The sequence below is a fragment of the Triticum aestivum genome, chromosome 7B (genome assembly GCF_018294505.1).
Source record: "Triticum aestivum cultivar Chinese Spring chromosome 7B, IWGSC CS RefSeq v2.1, whole genome shotgun sequence".
Taxonomy (NCBI): Eukaryota; Viridiplantae; Streptophyta; class Magnoliopsida; order Poales; family Poaceae; genus Triticum; species Triticum aestivum.
This window is the reverse complement of record NC_057813.1, coordinates 713,997,297-714,016,425: the sequence shown is the minus strand read 5'-3', so window position 1 is coordinate 714,016,425 and position 19,129 is coordinate 713,997,297. Positions and strand designations below refer to the sequence as shown.

At 49.8% G+C, this 19,129-nt stretch overlaps 3 protein-coding genes and 1 long non-coding RNA gene across 4 annotated transcripts; all 4 read right to left on the bottom strand.

Moving 5' to 3' along the window:
* Positions 1-3,679: 3,679 nt before the first annotated feature.
* Positions 3,680-5,068, bottom strand: LOC123156826 (desmethyl-deoxy-podophyllotoxin synthase-like). The gene has a single exon (XM_044575014.1). The coding sequence runs from the start codon at positions 5,051-5,053 to the stop codon at positions 3,680-3,682; it is 1,374 nt and encodes a 457-aa protein (XP_044430949.1). The 5' UTR covers positions 5,054-5,068.
* A 504-nt stretch (positions 5,069-5,572) lies between these two features.
* LOC123156829 (uncharacterized) lies at positions 5,573-7,890 on the bottom strand. The gene is made up of 5 exons (XM_044575016.1): positions 7,541-7,890; positions 6,864-6,981; positions 6,495-6,682; positions 6,033-6,206; positions 5,573-5,930 (listed from the first exon to the last, which is right to left on the bottom strand). The coding sequence occupies exons 1-5, from the start codon at positions 7,736-7,738 to the stop codon at positions 5,844-5,846; spliced, it is 765 nt and encodes a 254-aa protein (XP_044430951.1). The 5' UTR covers positions 7,739-7,890; the 3' UTR covers positions 5,573-5,843.
* Positions 7,891-11,969: 4,079 nt separating this feature from the next.
* Positions 11,970-15,032, bottom strand: LOC123156827 (uncharacterized). Its single transcript, XM_044575015.1, has 5 exons — positions 14,574-15,032; positions 13,426-13,582; positions 12,700-12,926; positions 12,423-12,596; positions 11,970-12,313 (listed from the first exon to the last, which is right to left on the bottom strand). Exons 1-5 carry the CDS (start codon positions 14,778-14,780, stop codon positions 12,227-12,229), a joined length of 852 nt encoding a protein of 283 aa, XP_044430950.1. The 5' UTR covers positions 14,781-15,032; the 3' UTR covers positions 11,970-12,226.
* Positions 13,915-14,567, bottom strand: LOC123156830 (uncharacterized). The gene is made up of 2 exons (XR_006478448.1): positions 14,314-14,567; positions 13,915-14,225 (listed from the first exon to the last, which is right to left on the bottom strand). It is a non-coding gene; the product is annotated as an uncharacterized lncRNA (long non-coding RNA).
* Positions 15,033-19,129: the final 4,097 nt, after the last annotated feature.

Here is a 19,129-nt window from a genome sequence, read left to right as displayed (position 1 = left end):
TACGGTCACCTACGTACATACGGACGGGGTCTCGAACGCCTACTCGCGCATACGTACGGCCAGGGCTCGTGAACATGGTTGGGTCAAAACGGAGAAACAGCGTCATCGTCGTGTTCATGGGGAGGCAACAGAATGCGTCGTGTTCATGGGGAGGCAACGGAATGCGTCGTGTTCACGGGGAGGCAACGGAATGCGTCGTGTTCATGGGGAGGCAACGGAATGCGTCGTGTTCATCGGGAGGCAACAGAACGCGTGGGAGCCAACCGGCTGGGTCGGAACGGAATGTGTGGTCGTGTTCATTGGGAGGGCTTGGACGAAACAGGCGATGGAAACGAGGCCTGGCATACCGTGCAACGGAGGAAACGGACCTCCTACATTCGGAACGGGGTCCTGTTGATCGGGAGGGGTCTGGCATACCGCAAAATGGACGAAACGGACCTCCTACGGTCGAAACGGGGGTCCTGTTGATCGGGAGGAGTGTGGCGTATCGCAAAACGGAGGAAACGGACCTCCTAAGGTCGAAACGGAGGTCCTGTTGATCGGGAGGGGTGTGGCGTACCACAAAACGGACAAAACGGACTTGTGTTGGAGCGCTACGGTCGAAACGGGGGTCCTGTTCATCGTGAGAGGTGTGGTGTACCGCAAAACGGGACTCCACGGAATACTGTTCATCTCCACCATCGGCCTCCTCCAGCCTCCACGGGCTCCTGTTCATCCAGCCTCCACCATCTGCTACTCCACCGGCTACTATTCAACCACCCCTCCATGGGCACCCCTCCACCGTCTACTATTCATCTAGCCCTCCACACCACGGGGTCCTATTCAACCACCCCTCCACGGGCACCCCTCCACCGTCTACTGTTCATTCAGCCCTCCACACCACGGGGTCCTGTTCATCCAGAGGCAACGCCACCGCTCACTGTTCATCCAACCCCCCTCCCCCCCCGCAACGCTCACTGTTCATCCAATCAATCGGCTTCAGTTAGCAGCAGTAGCGAAGGAATCGCTCGATCGGGTTCAGTTAACAGCCATCGATCGATCGCTCGGGTTCAGTAACGCGTAGCCTGCAGTGCAATCGCTTGGGTTCAGTTAGAGCCCAACGCCTCGCTCGGGTTCAGTTAGAGCCAACGCCTCGCACACACGCGCGTACGTGTACGAGAGAAACGTGCATCGCTCGGCCCCCGACCATCCACCGTAACCGGGAACTCCCCAACATTTTCCTCGCCCTCGCTTCTACCACGGTTTTTCCGTCATGGACGGCCCAAAGAATGTCATGCAGCTGCGTCTCCGGCCCGCCCAGGACGAAAAGCCCATTTTCTGTCATCATTTTTTGTCATAGAAGTAGGAGCCCACCACATCTGTGATGATACCGGGTTTTGTCACAATTATCGTCATAGAAGTGTCATATGTATGACAGAAAAAAGTTTCGTTCGGCCCAAAATGTCACGGATGTGTCTTTTTTTTGTAGTGCTTTACTCGTTTTGTAATGCATCATCCCGCAACTAACTCATTAGTCACATTGCTTGCAAGGCTTCATATGATGTGTATTGCCGAGAGGGCCCAGAGATACCTCTCCGATACTCGGAGTGACAAATTCTAATCTCGGTCTATGCCAACCCAACAAACACCTTCGGAGATACCTGTAGAGCATCTTTATAATCACCCAGTTACGTTCTGACGTTTGATAGCACACAAGGTATTCCTCCGGTGTCTGCGAGTTGCATAATCTCGTAGTTGGAGGAATATGTATTTGACATGAAGAAAGCAGTAGCAATAAAACTAAACGATCATTATGCTAAGCTAATGGATGGGTCTTGTCCATCACATCATTCCACTAATGATGTGATCCCGTTCATCAAATGACAACACATGTCCATGGCTAGGAAACTTAATTATCTTTGATCAACGAGCTAGTCTAGTAGAGGCATACTAGGGACATGGTGTTTTGTCTATGTATTCACACATGTATCAAGTTTCCGGTTAATACAATTCTAGCATGAATAATAAAGATTTATCATGAATAAGGAAATATAAAATAACAACTTTATTATTGCCTCTAGGGCATATTTCCTTCAGGAACTGCCCGGCGGAGTGGTTGCAACCAGCACGCAGAGGAGCTGCCATCATTGGGCGGCTGAGCTAGGGATCGTGAAAAGGTTGTGCTGGCACATATGGGCTGAGAAGGTGCAACCAGCGGGCGACCATGCTAGGACCATGAACCGGCAGTGCAGGAACCAGCGGGTGACGAAGCTACAACCGGTAGGAGCCGAAGCTACGAGCAGTGGCGAGATGGTGGAACCAATGGTTCGGGATGCTGGGACTGGGAACTCTGGGTGCTACAACGGTTACCACTAGATGTTGGGCTCAATCACCCAGGATGCTTCGACCGGGCACAACAAGATGTTGGAACCGACCAAGAGGGGTGAGACCACGGGCACCACAATGTGCTGCAACTAGCCACTGGGGGGATTGCTGGACCCGTGCTAGGAAAAGCTATGATAGGGGCACCCAATGTTGCAAGCGGCGGGGCATTAATTATGCAGCAAGAAAGCCCAAATATATTCAATTGAATTCAATTAACATACTCCGGCGCCCTGAGCGTCACACATCCTTTCATGTGCCAGCCTTCAATAAACACCTCTCCTGACGCCTCGCATCCATCCGCTATTTAAGTGTGGCCACGCAAGAAACATACAACACCTCTGCTCTCCATATCCTTGTACCACACCCGCCATGGCCTCCTTGAGCTCCAACCCTTTGGAGCAACCTCTCATCCTAGCAGAAGAAGGAGATCACCGGTATTGCGGCCGGCTGGGTGGCCCAACGAGCCAACAGAATAGAGTTTGGCTTGTCGGCAAGCTCTCTGGAGTCAGGCACCACAGTCATCGCCAGGCCATCCTCTCCAGTCAAGCTGGCCAATGACGTCTCTCGACAAATCGGTCATGAGCGATGGCGGCAACACGTCCAGCAAGCGGAGACAAAAGCCATGTTCGTGGAGGTCGATGCGTAGGTGGAGAAATTTGACCAGGGCACCGACGACATCCTTGTGGTGGACATGTGTCCTTAGACTCCGCCGTTGCGACGGCATTTGCTCCAACGTCGGTGCGGAGCTTGGAAGGTAGTCCGGGAGCAGATGTAAATTGTGGTCTGCATCGACGAGATCTGGAAGACGGGGCTTTTACTTGGCCCATGGTTGATTGATGGCAGGTATAGTTTCCTCCTTGGGCGTCTTAGTCGTGGTGGGGTGCCGGATCTGGAGTTCGATGTCGTGTCCAGAGTGTTGCCCTTGTCTGAATCGGTCAACGGCAAGGGCTTCACTTTTGGTGAACCACCTTGGAGGTCCGCAAATCTACATATCAGCGATGGAGCCGCGTTGAGCTCGCTGAGGAGGTGATCCGTCATTTTCTTTTTCGTTCGGTGGCTGGTGTGGTGGTGCTGGAGGCAAGTGACGGGCATTGGTGTCAAACTCAGGGACGTTCTGTCGTCTTTTCAGTTTTGTCATGTCAGTCTTTACGTGACTTGGACTTTAATAGAAGTTACAGTAATTTCTAAACATGAACTACTTCGAGAATTTGCCACAGATCCAAAACTTGAATAATTTTCCACAAGCATCGTGTGAATTTTGTGACAAATTTGCAGAGCCGCGAGCTAGAAGATCGATCTCCACATGCAAATTTACTTAGAGAGGTGGCACGACGACGGTGGCATGCAGCCACAGGTCGCTCTTCCTCCTCGCCGTGATCCCGAACGCCTCCGCCATGTCCAGCTCCTCCGTGCCCCCGGGGAGCTCCCAGTCGAAATGGAAGAGGAGGCTCGCCAGCGCGAGCTCCATGACGGCGAGCCCGAACGTGATCCCGGGACACATCCTCCGCCCCGCGCCGAACGGCAGCAGCTCGAAGTCCGCCCCTCTGAAGTCCACCGCCGCCGCGGACTCTTCCTCGAACCTCTCCGGCCGGAACTCCTCGGCGTCCGGCCCCCAGCTCGCCGCGTCCCGGCCGATGGCCCATGCGTTGACGAGCACCATGGCGCCCTGGGGCACGTCGTACCCCAGGACGCGACGGGGTTCCCGGCACTCCCGCGGGAGCAGCAGCGGCACCGTCGCGTGCAGCCGGAGCGTCTCCTTGATCACCAGCCGCAGGTATGGCAGCTCCTGCAGGGCCTCCTCCCGGACGCGGCTCTGCCCGGCGAGCACGCCGCGCACCTCCGCCTGCGCCCGCCGGAGCGCCGCCGGCCTCCGCATCAGCTCCGCCATGGCCCACTGCAGCGTCGACGCCGAGGACTCGCTCCCGGCCCCGAAGAGATCCCTCACCACGGCACGGATGGTCCCGATGTCGAGGGGCGCATCGCCGCCGCCGTCCAGAAGCACGTCCAGGATGTCCTCCTCTTCCTCCCTGCCGGCGCCGGCCGCCTTCCTCGCGCGTTTCTCCTCGATGACGCCGTCCATGAGCCCGGACATCTCCCGGATCATCGCCTCCGCTCGGCGCGTCGTCCTGCTGAGCGCGCGCGCGAGGCGCGACGACGGGAACAGGTCGGCGAGGCTGAACCCGGCGGACACCCTGAGGCCCTCCTCCAGGCACGCCAGGAAGGCGTCGCGGTTCCCGATCCGGCCGCCGACCATGACGCGCACCACGGCGTCGACGACGTACGTGGCGACGAGGGAGCTCACGTTCACGACGGCTCCGGACGTCGACGCCGACGCCGCGGCCACGGACGCGACGAGGGCGGCCGCCTCGGCCTCGCGCGTCCCCCGGAACGACCGGACCCGCGGCGCGCCGAGCAGCTCCGTGGCGCAGAGCTTGCGGACGCGGCGCCAGTGGTCGCCATACGGCGCGAGGGCGATGCCGACGCCGTCCCCATTGAGCGTGGTGATGGTGTTCGTCCTCGGCCGCGTGGCGAAGGCAGCGTCGTGGGTCTTGAGGACCTCCCTCGCCGCGGCCGCCGACGAGGCCAGGACGACGGGGAGCTCGCCCATGCGGAGCAGCATGAGCGGGCCGTGCCGGAGGGCGAGGTGGCGCATGGCGCGGTGCGGGAGCGCGCCCACGAGGTGGTGCATGCTGCCGATCACCGGCAGCTGCCACGGACCCGGAGGCGGGTTACCATACTGCTTGCGGCGTCGCCGGAGCTTGACAACGAGAAGAAGAGTGAGCAGTACGATGGCAGCGGCCAAGAGCAGGCCATGGCTCTCGTGGTTCGCCACCATGGCTTGGGAGTTCTCGTGGTTCCTATGGAGCGTATATGTAGGAGCTTATATCTAGGAGCTAGCCATTGTTGCCATGTTGCTCCCAAAATGGACAGGTGATGGATGCCATTTGAGCAGCCAGCAGATGCTTGCTAGCTCCATTCCAAAACAGATATATACTACATTGTTGCTCCCATTTGAGGTAGCCATTGTTGCCATTGTTGCTCCCAAAATGGACTGGTTTTCGTTGTAGCTGTCTAAATCATCGTCACTTAGAGTAGTTTAGTAGGCCTGATCAATCAGCGTCTTACTCCCTCCGTCCCATAATATAACACCGTTTTCGACACTGCACTAGTGTAAAAAACGCTCTTATATTTTGGGACGGATGGAGTATTGGTTAGTAAAAGCTAATCACTTATTGCATCTCATCTAAAGTGGTGTTGCCAGACATAACACCCAGTGATCACCATCATATTCACACATGATCCTCCATAATACCGACACGAATTCAAAAAGATCGTGCAGCGCAAAACGTGTACACATATTGTGTCAAACATATAAACTACACAGAGATGTTTTCTTGTATATATGATGATTCCTTCGACAATCGAAGCTTCAGGATCTCGCGTCCGAATCGCAGCTTCAGTGGCACAGCGGTGGCCGCCTAGAAGACGTCGGGGTTGCGGCGCCCGGATATGACACGCGGTTGATTCGCCTGCCTGATATGGGTAGACAGCGCATAGTTCACATCCTGCAACCAAAGGCAACACAAGAGCTGATGAGCAAGCAAAACCATGGAGAAAGGAGATGAAACGCAGATTAAGGCAATACGTTTTCAACGAGTTTCACAGACCTGTAGCTCCTTGATCTGCTGCTGGTACTTGGCGACGATCTCGTTGAACTGGGACCGCTCCTGCACCATGTTCTGGTAGTCCTTGAGCCGGTTGTCCTGGATGACGACGGCTCGCTTCAGGATGCTGGCCTGCTGAAGCAGGGCTCCAAGCATCTGCTTCAGTATCTTGTTCTCCTGGATGGATGGTGCAAACAGCATAAAAGCCACACAGGTGAGCACATCGAAATTTCCAGAAACACATCCCAGAAGTAGCCGGCAATTTGGCAGTATCAACTACTTCCTCTTTTCCAGAAATATAATGTGTTTTTTGATTTTCTAGGCTCAAATTTGATATCATTATACTTGTGCCTTATGTTGTGATTTTCTAACTATTGTACTGTCAATGTCTGAACTTGGACGATTATGATATGGAATGCTTTTGAACGGAGGGTATCAAGTAACTGCAGCAGATGCATTAGTTACCTCACGCAGTTTCTGCTCTTCATCAGGAGTACTGCAGTTTGCCGTAGATTTGCCGAACATTTCAAGTATCCTGAAGGCTCGATTCCTGGCATCGGCCAAATCCGAAGCGGCTGACATCTCCTTGACAATTAGCTCCACCCATTCAGTGCTGTTGGTTGGAGCATTCATCACCGGCGCATCAGATGCCACTGCGATTCACAATCATTCTAGTGTCAGACAAGATGCACATTGTACGATTTGTTCTTTTGAGCAACTGCACATTTTGTAAGATTATTGTTGGTCTACACAAGTTACACATCTCCGGTCATTGTTATCAGATAACAAGAGGAACGAGCAGACGGGCTTCTTTTTCAGTCGTGTCGGCCATACCTCCAGATGAGGAGGCACCGGCATTGGTCGTCGCTGAATCCGATGCCAAATAATCCCTGAAGCTTCTGATGGCAGCGTCCAGGACATTTCCCGACGCTTCGAGATAGCCTCGCAGAAGCTAACAAAAATCGCCAAAATTACCCATTAGACGAGTACAGAGCAACAGGGTGCAAATCAAAGATATGTCAGGATTTCAGAACACCATGGAAGAACTTCTGTGCACAAGGAGAGAACATATGCCCATGCTGTTTGTTTCGAGATATTTAGTTCAGACAGTTTTTTTCTGATGAATCCTAAATTTAGCCATCATATGTGAGGATTCAAAGTGGAATGATCCTCATGGGTGATTCCTACCCTGCTTCCTCTGTAATTTAGCCATCGCGCAAGAGGGAAATCGTGGTGGGTGATTCTTCTGAACTTATGATTTCCAATTTTATCAATCTCTGAACTCTGGTCTAGTCTGATTCAAGAAAGGGGGTACGGATCGACAACAGAAAAGAGAATTCAAGATTCAAGGCACTGTCTTTCTTGCATCGTAACCAAGTTCAATCAGTTCTTGCGGTCAACTAGATGTCTAAATCGGTGGGCTCCGTATGCCCGCGCACGACGTATCAATCAACCGAAAGAACAAGAAGCGCGAAAGAAAGAGGCACGGCGGGGGCGGGGGCGGGGGGTACCTGCGGCTCGGCGCCGGGGAAGATTTCCTGGAGCGCCGCGACGGGGTCGAACTCCATGCTGATCCCGAGGTCGGCGACCGCGGCCGCGGCGGCGGACGGCGAGCGCCGGCCCCGCTTCGCCTGCAGCAGCACCTCGAAGGGGTCGTCCAGGAAGGCCGCCGCCCCGCGCTTCCGGGCGCCCTCGACCTCCGCCGCCATGGCCGCGCCCGGCGAGAAAGGGGCCGCGGGCTTGGATGACGACGAGCTTGCCGCGCGCTCCTCCGCTAGGTGCCCCTGCCCGCCCTCGATGGTTTTTGGTGCGGCGAGGCGAGGCGAGCTGTGTGGCCGGTGGATGCGGGCGGGGCGGGGGTGGGGTGACTGTTTATACTCAGGCGGGCGGTGGCGGCGGTACGGCCGTTGGGAGAGGAAACCAGAGGTGACCAACGGGACGGCCCGGGCATGCGGTGGCCCGTTTGTAAGCAGGCCGTGCTAAACGGGCTGGCCCGGGCCCGTGTGGCACTTACTCGGCCGTAGACTTTTTTGTCTAGTTACTTCAAAAAATCCAGATCGTCTCAAAAAAAACTTCAAAAAATCCAGAAGAATCTGAAAAAAAAACATGTAGGGAGAAAACTAAAAATGAGGCAAAGAGTTCATGTGGGATAAAATCCAGCATGGAAGGATTTCACAGCGACCCCCCTCCCCATCAGGATTTCACAGCGCCACATCAAATTTGTAACTGGCTTCCTGTAAGTGTAAAATCCAGCGAACGGTCTTTTCTTATATTAGGAGATGGCATTTTTATTATTAAGAGATGTCATTTTAATTTAAGAGATGGCATTCTTTATTGATGGAATTTTTTGTTTATCAAGAGATAGCATTTGTATTATTAATAGATGACATTTTATAATGGCATTTTTCTTTATTACAATATGGCATTTTTATATTAAGAGATGGCATTTTCTTAAGAACTAATATTTTTTTATATTAAGAGACGGCATTTTTATTATGTGATTTTTATGGGGTTTCTCACAGTGGGGCAAATAAAGTAAAGCAATATTTTTCATGGCATTTTGTTAAATTAACATGACATTTTTTTATGAAGTGGTAAATTGGGCCTTTGGCCAATGGGGTCCCTCCCCCTGGGGTGGTTCGTTCGCTGGAGCAGCACCCCCTAGCGATCGATTTGTTCGATCCACCCCTCCTTCCCAGCGACTGATCACCAGATATTGGCGTCCTTTACAAAAGGATAAGAAAAATACAAAAGAACAAGGAAATTTACAAAAAGGATAAGAAAATTACGATGTGTCGTGCATGTATCAGCCCACTATTAGACATGTCGTGCTTGGCACGCGGGCCTCACTCGACGGACAGGCACGGCCCGTTTAGTCGCGTGTCAGGCGGGGCTCGTTACGTGTCGGGCCCGCGTGCTCATGGGCCGGCCCGTTTGGTCAGGTTTGGAGGAAGAAACCTTGGAGGAAACGGCCATGGCACAACGATCCAATCTGTAGTTTTAGACTCGTGCACACAACATACAAATCTCTACTATTTAAAAAGAACATGATGTTCCCATTTCATCTCTCTTTCATCCAACCTTCTTTATATGCGGCCCTCTCTTTTCTTCTCCTCTTTGATTTTTTCATCTCATCTCTGATTTTTCTCCCATCCATTCTTCCTAAAACAGAATCAACTGTCTCATGTTTTATTAACTTATCAAAATAAAAACATATTTTCTTGATAAGTCATTAAATTCTTACCAAATAAGTGCTTAACAATAAAATGACAGGTAAATCATGCGATTGCATACAAAAACTTGGTAAGATTTTAGAACGCCAATATAATAATAGACGTGCAGTCATGGACTAATCTAATAGAATGTCTATACTCCCGTTGCGATGCACGGGCAATTGTTAGTGATAGAAATATGGCTAGTACCTAAAAAGTCGTTTTTTAAGCAATTTGGCACGAAAACACAGTGGCAATGGTATTACAAAAACTTTGGGGCAACCGATACAGTAGTTGTGCGACTGCCGCAAAACAAAATCATGGTCGTGCGCAGCCCAACCGCTACCCGCAAACTTCCAGCCTCGCAACCGTTGCATGCATGCACCAGCGCCGCCACCCATTTTGACCACCATCACCGACACCGCCACACTCCCCCAAGTGCCATTTTTTTCTGACTAAAATTGCTGGATGGCCATATGGACTCTGACTAGCTCTTACAATTCATTTCTCTTCACATGGGGTACTCTATATGGTCTGGTGTTGGGAGGGAGGGAGGGAGGGGGGGCAGTACCACATTTCAGAGGGATTTCATGGTCACAGTCTCTAACTGGAGGTGGTCCTTCAGGTTCTTTGAAAACTTCAGGGAATTGTTGCAAATGTTTTACTTCGAATCCTTATGGGGAAGTCTATAAATTATACGTCCCTTGCTTGAATCATAACGACTTACTTCAATTTTAACCCTATCCCCCATCAGTATTCGTATAGAACTAGACCGTATCTTTCCTGAAATATAGCCTACGATGATGGTGTCATTCTCTAGCCGAACGCGGAACATTCCATTGGGTAGGGCTTCCGTAACTAAACCTTCGAAAGTTACTTTTGCTTCTCTCGGGTTTTTTTTCTCTCATGTTTTTTTTCTGTCATATTTTTTTTCTCCTATTTTTCTATTTTTATTTTTAGAATAGGAAGGGCGAGATAGAATTCGAGCACTATAGGCGGGGCGATTACCATATATAACATTATTTTGGTTTTCTACTGGCTGCTTTAACTATAACCCTAGCTCTATTTATTGGCTTGAACAAGATACGCCTTATTTGAATTGACTGAATAATTATAATTCAGAAAAGAAAAATCTTTCTTTGGGATTCCTGGCATTCAACGACTCTTTTCCAGACTAATTAGGAATTCTTTTCTTGGTCATTGAGATTCGTGGATAATTTAGAGTACTATTTAGGGATAGATCGTACCTCTTTTTTTATCCCCTCGAACAAATCGAAATGATTGAAGTTTTTCTATTTGGAATCGTCTTAGGCCTAATTCCTATTACTTTAGCGGGAGTATTCATTGCAATACAGGCGTGGGTATCAGTTGGATCTTTGATTGAGTCATTTTAGTGTGGTATGTGTCATATGACCACAGACAGTTGTATACTGTAGTAGTTTGCAGTACATAAGCTGGAGCTGCACTAACCAATAACTTGTTACAGATTCTCCCTTGAAAAAAACTCGTTAAAGATTCTATTTTAGTTGCTGGAGAGAGTGTTTCACAAGAAGGGATAGTTACAAGAGTAGTGCCATTCTGAAGAAGAGTTAATTTTCTTGGATCATAACTGAAAGACACTGGGTTGTGTTTAGTCATCCAATCACATCCTAGCACAATACCATGACCAGGAAGGTACAACACTCTGAATTTTAGTTGAAACTGAACTTTAACTGCACTAAATGATTTTGCAATGTAAGATCCAGACACGAGTTTTCCCTCCAGCAGCAACAGGTACCACATTGGTTTTGTAATTGACAATAGCACATGATGTTTGTATAGCAAATTTTAAACTCATAAAAGTGGAATTGCTGCCTAGGTCTACTAAGGCAATCGCTTGCTTTCCCGCAATACAAACCAGAATGGATGTTGTATTTACACTGTCAGTTTGCAGGGCTAGTAGTGAAATTTTGGTACACTGTTCATCTACATTTGGTTTTTTCCTCTTCTTCATTTGCGTCCATTTCTTCTAGCTCCATTGTACCGTCAGTAGGATCTCCCTCGGTTAATAGATTGATCATAGGCGCCTGTTTGAATTTATGACCATTGAACCACTAACCACCACACCTCCAACACTTTCCAAGGATCTCTTTGAGTAACAACTGGTGATTTAAACTCGGTGGTCCTTTTCCTTTGTATTCTAGTTTGAGAACCCCTTGTTTTCTCAAAACACGGATTTGGCTCAAGCCCAATAGCCAATTTGATCCCAAGGGCAAAGAATAACCAGTTACACCAAACGATGAAGTCAAAACAGCCAAAACCACACCTGTGACCCAAGTTAATTCATGGGGTTTTTTTCGCCAGGGCAGTGAGCCTCGCCTCGTGGCAGACGACGATCGCCTTGCAGAACCCTTGCCTCTTGAATCTCCTCGGCAGCCTTGCTGATGAACTCCTGAACACGTGGCACCTCCCGCCTGATGCCTTCTCCTGGGAAGCGTGCTCTGAAGAGCGCCTCCACATATTGCCTGTGAAATGAAGGAGGAGATTTTGCAGTAGCACAGCACTGCTGAAACGGTTTCCTGACTGGTGCTCCTAGCCCTAAATCCACATCTAACCAACATGCATCATGACAGTGTCACTGGTCACAGTGGACGTAACTGATATTCAAATTAGATCTCAGCCCATTCACATACTAGCATTTTACGGGCCAACTCTCAGTGATCATAGGTTTCAGACTGAATGACAATCATGCAAAGAATCGGGATTGTTTTGTATATATATGAAATACGAAAAATCGTTTAAACGCAACACGTTTGAACCAACAACACATGATGTATCATGGGAGCCTTGCGCCCCATCCCACGGCCAACTGCAACGGGTGGTCAGCAAACCAACATCCACCCAACAAATCCCAGACAACAACATTTTTTCTACGGCAGAGCACCACTAGTCTCAACTCTCAATCCCGGGCAAGCCAGGGCTCATCATCATCACCCTCAAGCCAAGCTAGAAGACGTCCGGGTTATAGCGCCCGGGCATGGAGCTGCTCTGCTGGGCCTGCTTCAGATGCATCTGCAGCGCGTAGTTGTTGATCTGCAACACACAAAGTAGATTCTTCAGTTCACATGTCTCAAACAGAAAAGGATGCGTGGGTTTGCCGAAAGGAAGGGCCCTAGACGAGGAGGGAGGGGTCGACCGTCACCTCGAGAGTCCTCAGCTGCTCCTGGTACTGCAGGACGAGCTGCTTCAGGCCCTGCACCTCGTGGCTCCGCTCGTCAAACTCCTTCTGCCGCTCGTGCTGGATCGCCACCGCGCGCTTCAGGACCGCGTTCTGCGACAGGACGGCCGTCATCTGCTCCTTGAGCATCATGTTTTCCTGTTTTGCCAATAAAAAGAAAACAGGATCTTGTCAGGCATCACTATTTTCTAATTATAATCCCAAGGCCATTTCATCCTCGAGACATTTATTTAGCGGCTACCTGATGCAAGCTCTGTGCTGCTTCAGCTCCTGCACCCTCCAGGATGGACTTCGTCAAGGCTTCCAGAGCTCTTGATGCACGAGCCCGCGCATCGTCCATGTCAGAAGCATTTGACATCTCCCTCACAAAAAGATCAACCCATTCAGGGCCACTATTACTTGGCTGCTGGCTAGCTGCGGCAGGTTGGTGTTCAGTAGCTGTGTCCACACCGCCGCTGGTAACAATACCTGCCAACATAAGGAACATTGTTGCTCTTGTCAATATGATGATAAGCTTATGAAATTAACGACTAATCGTTGCAGAGCAGTCATGTGGTATGTAATAGTGCAAGAAATTGAGTGTTTGGTGCTACTGGATAGAGAGATGAACTGTTATTCTAATCAATGCAAAACATGTAAGAATGGCCGAGGGTGCGGTGATCTGAATCTACGGGCATACAATCACATACAGTGACATGCATACTCCATAAGTTCATATGACAAATGGATCTGCACATGTTCTCTGTTTTGAAATGACAGCGCATGACCTTGTAGAAATGTAACAATAAAACATAAGTAAATGCAGCATGCAGGGTTTCTAGATGTCTAGAATATGAAGATAATATTACAGCACTGTTGTGTGTGTGTGCGTGGTTACTGCAACGGGGACAAATGCATGAGGAAGCACGATGTTATCCATTACCACTATGTGCCCTGGAAATGGAACAGCTTTTGGTGGAAGATATACCTTCAACAGATGGCTGGACTGCAGTCGGCCCGTTTTCAAACGCGGAACCAGCGGCCGACAGGTTAGCCTGATTTGACTCCATGAGGTGCAGCTCCTTCAGACTCTTTATTGCATCATCCAAATCATCTCCGGACGCTTCAAGGGCCCTCTCAAGCAACTGAAATCATTATGAGCAACCATAGTCAGCTACATGCACAGAAACAATAGCAAACATCTGCATAAGATTTAGTCAGCGGTACAACAATTGAGATGATAAACTACGTAAGCAATTGAGCCCTTCTTAGAGTAAGGTAACCATGTCCGGGTCCCTGGGGGCAGGAAACCCACCCTTGCAAGTCATCCTATGCACCCGCAAGCAGACACTATGCAACTGCAAGTCATTACCCGTCTAACGTTGGATTCCTAAGCATGTACTCCCTCTGTCCGAAAAAACTTGCCCAAGCTTATCCCTCAAATGAATGTATCTAGCACCAGCTTTTTTCGGACGGAGGTTGTACGTATTACACATGTATCAAACTGAGGTTGTACGTATTACACATGTATCAAACTGAAGTAGAAGCAGCTAGTTTCCCTATATCTGCACTTGTAAGCTTCCCAGGAATGCCACAATACTAAACACATAGTAACTCATAAAGAATAACAGCCATATGTGTTGTTGATTGCATTTTTTGTCTGGAAAAGACCAACGCTTTCCCTGTTGGTCGAGAATCGCAGGGCGGCCTCCCCCCTCAGAATGGGTTGACGCTACCCGAATTCAGAACCAAGTTGTGCTTCCTCACCGCATCTTGATGCCTTACCCCCTGCGTGACCCAGAAAGACGGAATTCATTCAGACTGGGGTTGCACGCCTCCCTTTCCACATCAGGCAAGGAGATGAGCACGAGCGAACCTTTGGGGATCTGGCCTTCGGCATCGAGGCGCCCGTAAATAGCAAATCTCAAATCTAGCAGCAGCGTCCAAAGCCGCGCCCCTTGCCATTCATCACAATTAAAAGTAACGGAGGAATCCGCCCGAAATGGCCGGGAAATCTAGCCGGCGAACGCCTACCCGCAGTCAATCCGTGGAAATGGCCCGTCTTTCGGCGCCGGAGACCCGGAAACTAGGTCAAATCGAGGGGAAAAGGTAAAGCGGGGGCGGGGGCCGAGTTACCTGGGGATCCATGGCGGGGAAGGCGGCCCGGAGGTGGTTGAGGAGCGCGTCCCGGCCGTCCCGGCGGAGGTGGTGGTGCGCGTAGCGGGAGCGCTTGGGCGCGGGGCTGTGGCGGGGGGAGGGAGGGGAGGAGGAGGAGGCCTGTTGGAGCAGCAGGTCGTCCGCGAAGATGGAGGAGGACCTCTTGCCGCAGACTACCGCAGACATGGTGGTGCCGCCGCCGCCGCCGCCCTCGCCCTCCTCCCGCCGCTCCAGCCGCGTCCCGCCGCCGTCCTACTGCCCGCCGCCCATCCGCCCGTCCGTCCCCCGATCCGCCGCCTCCTCCTCCCCGGTCGTCGCCCGCCGCCTGGCCCGGCTTGTGGGTCTGGTCGGGCCGGATGGATCGCGACGGCGGACGGGTGGATGGGTTCGGTGGTGGCGGACGGATGGGTGGGGGGGAATGGCGAGGCGAGGAGGCTCTCCTCCCCCCTCGTATTTATCGGAGGGTTGCCACGGGAATTACTGCCTGCCTTTTTCCAATTCCAGCGGCGGGGACGCGGCTGACAGGTGGGCCCCACCCTGGCCAGCGCACGCGCTTTTTCCCCGGCGACGCGGCTGACGGGTGGGGCCCACCCTGGCCAGGGCACACGTTTTTTTCCCGGCGACGCGGCTGACGGGTGGGGCCCACGCGCGCCTTTCCGGTCGGGCTCCGATGACGGTCGCCCGTGGAAAGGAGAAAGCCGGAGAACCTGGGTGCGGGACGGTGGGATGACGCGGCGCCATTATTATTATTATTATTATTTTCTTTTGAGAATTATACAAATCTATGTCGCTGCATGCAACCGGCGTCGACACGTGTATTTGGGCACTAGCAAATGATTCCTTCTTTTTTGTGTGTGTGTTCAACATATAAAAAAAAAGGGAGGGATTCCTTCATTTTTCAAACAGCGCCGCGACCAGAGACCACCTCCAATTAATAAAAATAAAAAAAAACACAGGAAACAGCAGGATCTCCTTTTTTCTTATTCCAAAGGATTTCCATTTAAGCACCTCCCCCCTGTCTGGACACACACAAAAATTGATCTGTCCTATATGAAAATTATACTCTTTCGTCGGACCGTGCGGACGGGTTTTCAAAAAAAAAGCCTATAGAACGAAACAGCTATGCAGACGATGCACTCCATGGACGACAGGTGCACGATTTTCATCTAGCCGTCTGCTGCACTTTGATAATATGCACGGACGCACGGATATGCCCTATCGTGCACAAATCGTCTGCTATGCGTCGTGTGCATAGCAGCGCTCCCTATAGAAAGCCTTCCCCTCGCCTCCCGCGTAGCAGCATTGGTTGTTTTCACAAGCATGGCACCACCGATGTTGTTGTTGCAACCCATCAACGGATCCCCTCGCCTCACGCGTTGCAGCATTGGGCGTGTCTTACAAACATCATCGCCCCGTGAGATCCCGATGGCAGCACCTGCGGATTCGGTGGTCGTTGCCCCTCGTAGCAGTCGTCGGGCGCCATACTCGCGGGTCGCCGCATCCCTTCTTTCCAGCAACCACCACCACCATTCATCGTTGTCACATCGCGTGATGCCCCCGGTGCGGGAGGCAAAGCGGGCACGAGCGAAATCAGTGGTTCTTCCCTCTTCATGGCGGCGCTGGAGTGGCGCGTGTGAGGCTGCAGCTCGGTGACGGCGGACGAAGCAGTGGTCGGTGGAGGAATGAGAAAGGGGCAAATGGGATGAGTGCCTACACAAAGGATGAGGCAAAAGGGTGGGCAAAGCGATGTTTGCTACGGTCCATGGCACGTGTCGCGCGACGAAAGTGGCAGATTTCTTCCGGAAATCAGTCGGGTGAACCGAAGCATTTCCGTTAAGAATCATGTATGACTTTGCAAGACATGGCTCGCGGTTCCTATATTTTTCCCATTCTTGTTTTCTTTACTAGGGTGTGTTTCAACCGGGGAATGAAAGATTCTAGTTTTTTTTACATCAAAATGAAAGATTCTACTGGTTGATATGATTTTCTTTGTTTAACTAGCAAAATTTCCTGTGTGTTGCAACGGGAGAAGAAAATATATCACACCCCATCCTTCTCATTGATATACACTTGTCTTTGTCCTTTATTTTTACATAAGACCACACATGTATTGTCACTTATATTCCTTTCTGCCCTCATCGACAGTCGTAGTGATGTCCACCTTGTGTCATATGCTATATCCAGCTAAAAAATCTGATGCAAGAACATAAGAGGTCAACTATAGTGGGGGGAATTCAGAAATGGGTATCCAAAAATAAGTGACATGCATGTTTGAAGTTTCCGGTGCGTTGCAAGGGGAGAAGAAAACATATTACAGCACATCCCTCCTCGCCAATACACACTTGTCTCTGTCTTTTTATTTCAACACTAGACAATTGCCCGTGCGTTGCAACGAGCGTATAAACATTCTAGTAGATTAGCCCGTAACTGCACGTCAATTATTATATTGATGCGCTAAAATCTTAGCAAGTTCTTGTATGCAATCGTCATGATTTACCTGCCATTTCAATGTTAAGTACTTATTTGGTAAGAATTTAATGACTTACCAAACAAAATATATTTTTATTTGGTAAGTTAATAAAACATGAGACAATTGATTCTATTTTAAGGAGAATGGATGTGAGAAAAATCAGAGATGGGAGAAAAAATTCAAGAGAAGAAGGAAAGAGTAAAACGTATATAAGGAAGGTTGCACGAAATAGAGGTGAAATGAGAACCTTATGTTCCTTAAGTAGTAGAGATTTATTGACTTACCAAACAAAATATGTCTTTATTTTGGTAAGTTAATAAAACATAATACAATTGATTCTATTTTAGGGAGGGTGGATGGGGAAAAATCAGAGATGGGGGAAAAAAATCACGAGGAGAAGGAAAAAGTGAAACATATATAAGGAAGGTTTAATGACTTTCGAAAATGGACGCAGAGTTTTTACACCCGAGCTCAAATGAGTTCGGGTGAACAGCAAAATCAAAACTAAATAAAGAATCCAAAAAAAATCCACACTTTTTTGGGAGAAACATTGACAGAAGTTTCAAGTGCTGATAGAGGCAAAGGTGTCCCGTCTTTCGATGAGATGATGGATATCGCTTTGGTGGAAGTCAACTTTGACGATCCGACTACGAACGTGCGAGGACGTCGCAACTTAGCAATCGCTAAACCAACTCCGAGAGGTTATTGACCACGCCGGAGCACGATCAACCTGACCACGAGGGTCCGTTTCCTGCGAGCAAACGAAGAACAAGCAAGAAACTGAGATTGCAATATAAGATGAAAGCTTTATTGATCAAGGTGGGGTTCTGTGACGCCTTTGTCTGGTCGTTGAACACAAACGAAGTACGCGAAGTTGCAAATATGGCGAACTTTAATCTAAGCAAAACCCAAAGTCTAAATGGTGCCCTAAGGGTTGTATATATGGAGGAAGAGGGGGGAATTTCGTGGCCCTTGGTGGAGGGGTCTGAAACCAACCCTATCTCTTGTTTCCCCACACATACGGACTCTAAAAATAGCCTATACTTATGTATTTCGAAATTACATGGGCATGGCCCAATAAAAAGGTGACGCAGCACCTAGAATAGCCTCTGGACGAAATTTATGAAGTGGCATCTTGTATATTCCATCCAAGGCTTCATGCACTCGTTATGGTGGCTTCAAAGACCTGAAATCATCACTTGTAACTCCGTTCTTGTTCCCCTTGCGCATGTCATCATCTCCATGCTGCTCCAATGTTCATCCTTCTCGAAGCTAGGCCCTTCATTTGTAAGCAAAACAAATGTATCCAATTTAGGCAGCATCATATTCTCATGAACATTAAAATCATTACCAAGAAAGGAAAGTACCTGGTAATTTAGTTGGCGTGCGCGAGCTCTAGTAATTGGTCCAGTATGTATAGCAGCAGGGCTGTGGGTGTAAAAATGGTATTGATGTCCTCATCAAGTGCTTGCAAAAATTCGTCATGAATGAAATCACATTTCTAGAAGGCGTGGCAAAAAAAACAAAATCGGTACTCTGAAAATGCTACTTTCAAAAGCATTTTGGAGCATTGAATTTGTTTAGTTTTTTTTGCCACGCCTTACAGGAATGTGATTTCATGATGAATTTTTGCAAGCACTTAGAACCTTTTTTCAATGTTTCTCCAAAAAAAATTGGAATTTTTTGAATTGTTTTCGACTTTACTGTTCACCGAGCTCGAATGAGCTCGGGAGCAGAAAGACACTTTTGGTAATGAGAACCTTATGTTCTTTTTAAGTAGTAGAGATAGGTTGTTTGGTTTGCTGTCCCACCCAACTTCGCCGTCAGCCAATCACCACCGTCCACACCCAATCCCACCACCCCGTGGCCAGCATCCTAGCCGCACCGCCTCCTCTGGCGACGCCCCGGCTATCCCTCTAACCCCCTCCTCCCAGACATTCAGCAGTGGCAAACAAAATAGCTTTGCTCCAACCCTGCAACCCTGGGACTCCCTTCCACCGCCAGCAGGGTCGTCTCAGTGCTCTATAAGGGATTTTCTCCAAGCGACCGAAGAATAGCAAACTTT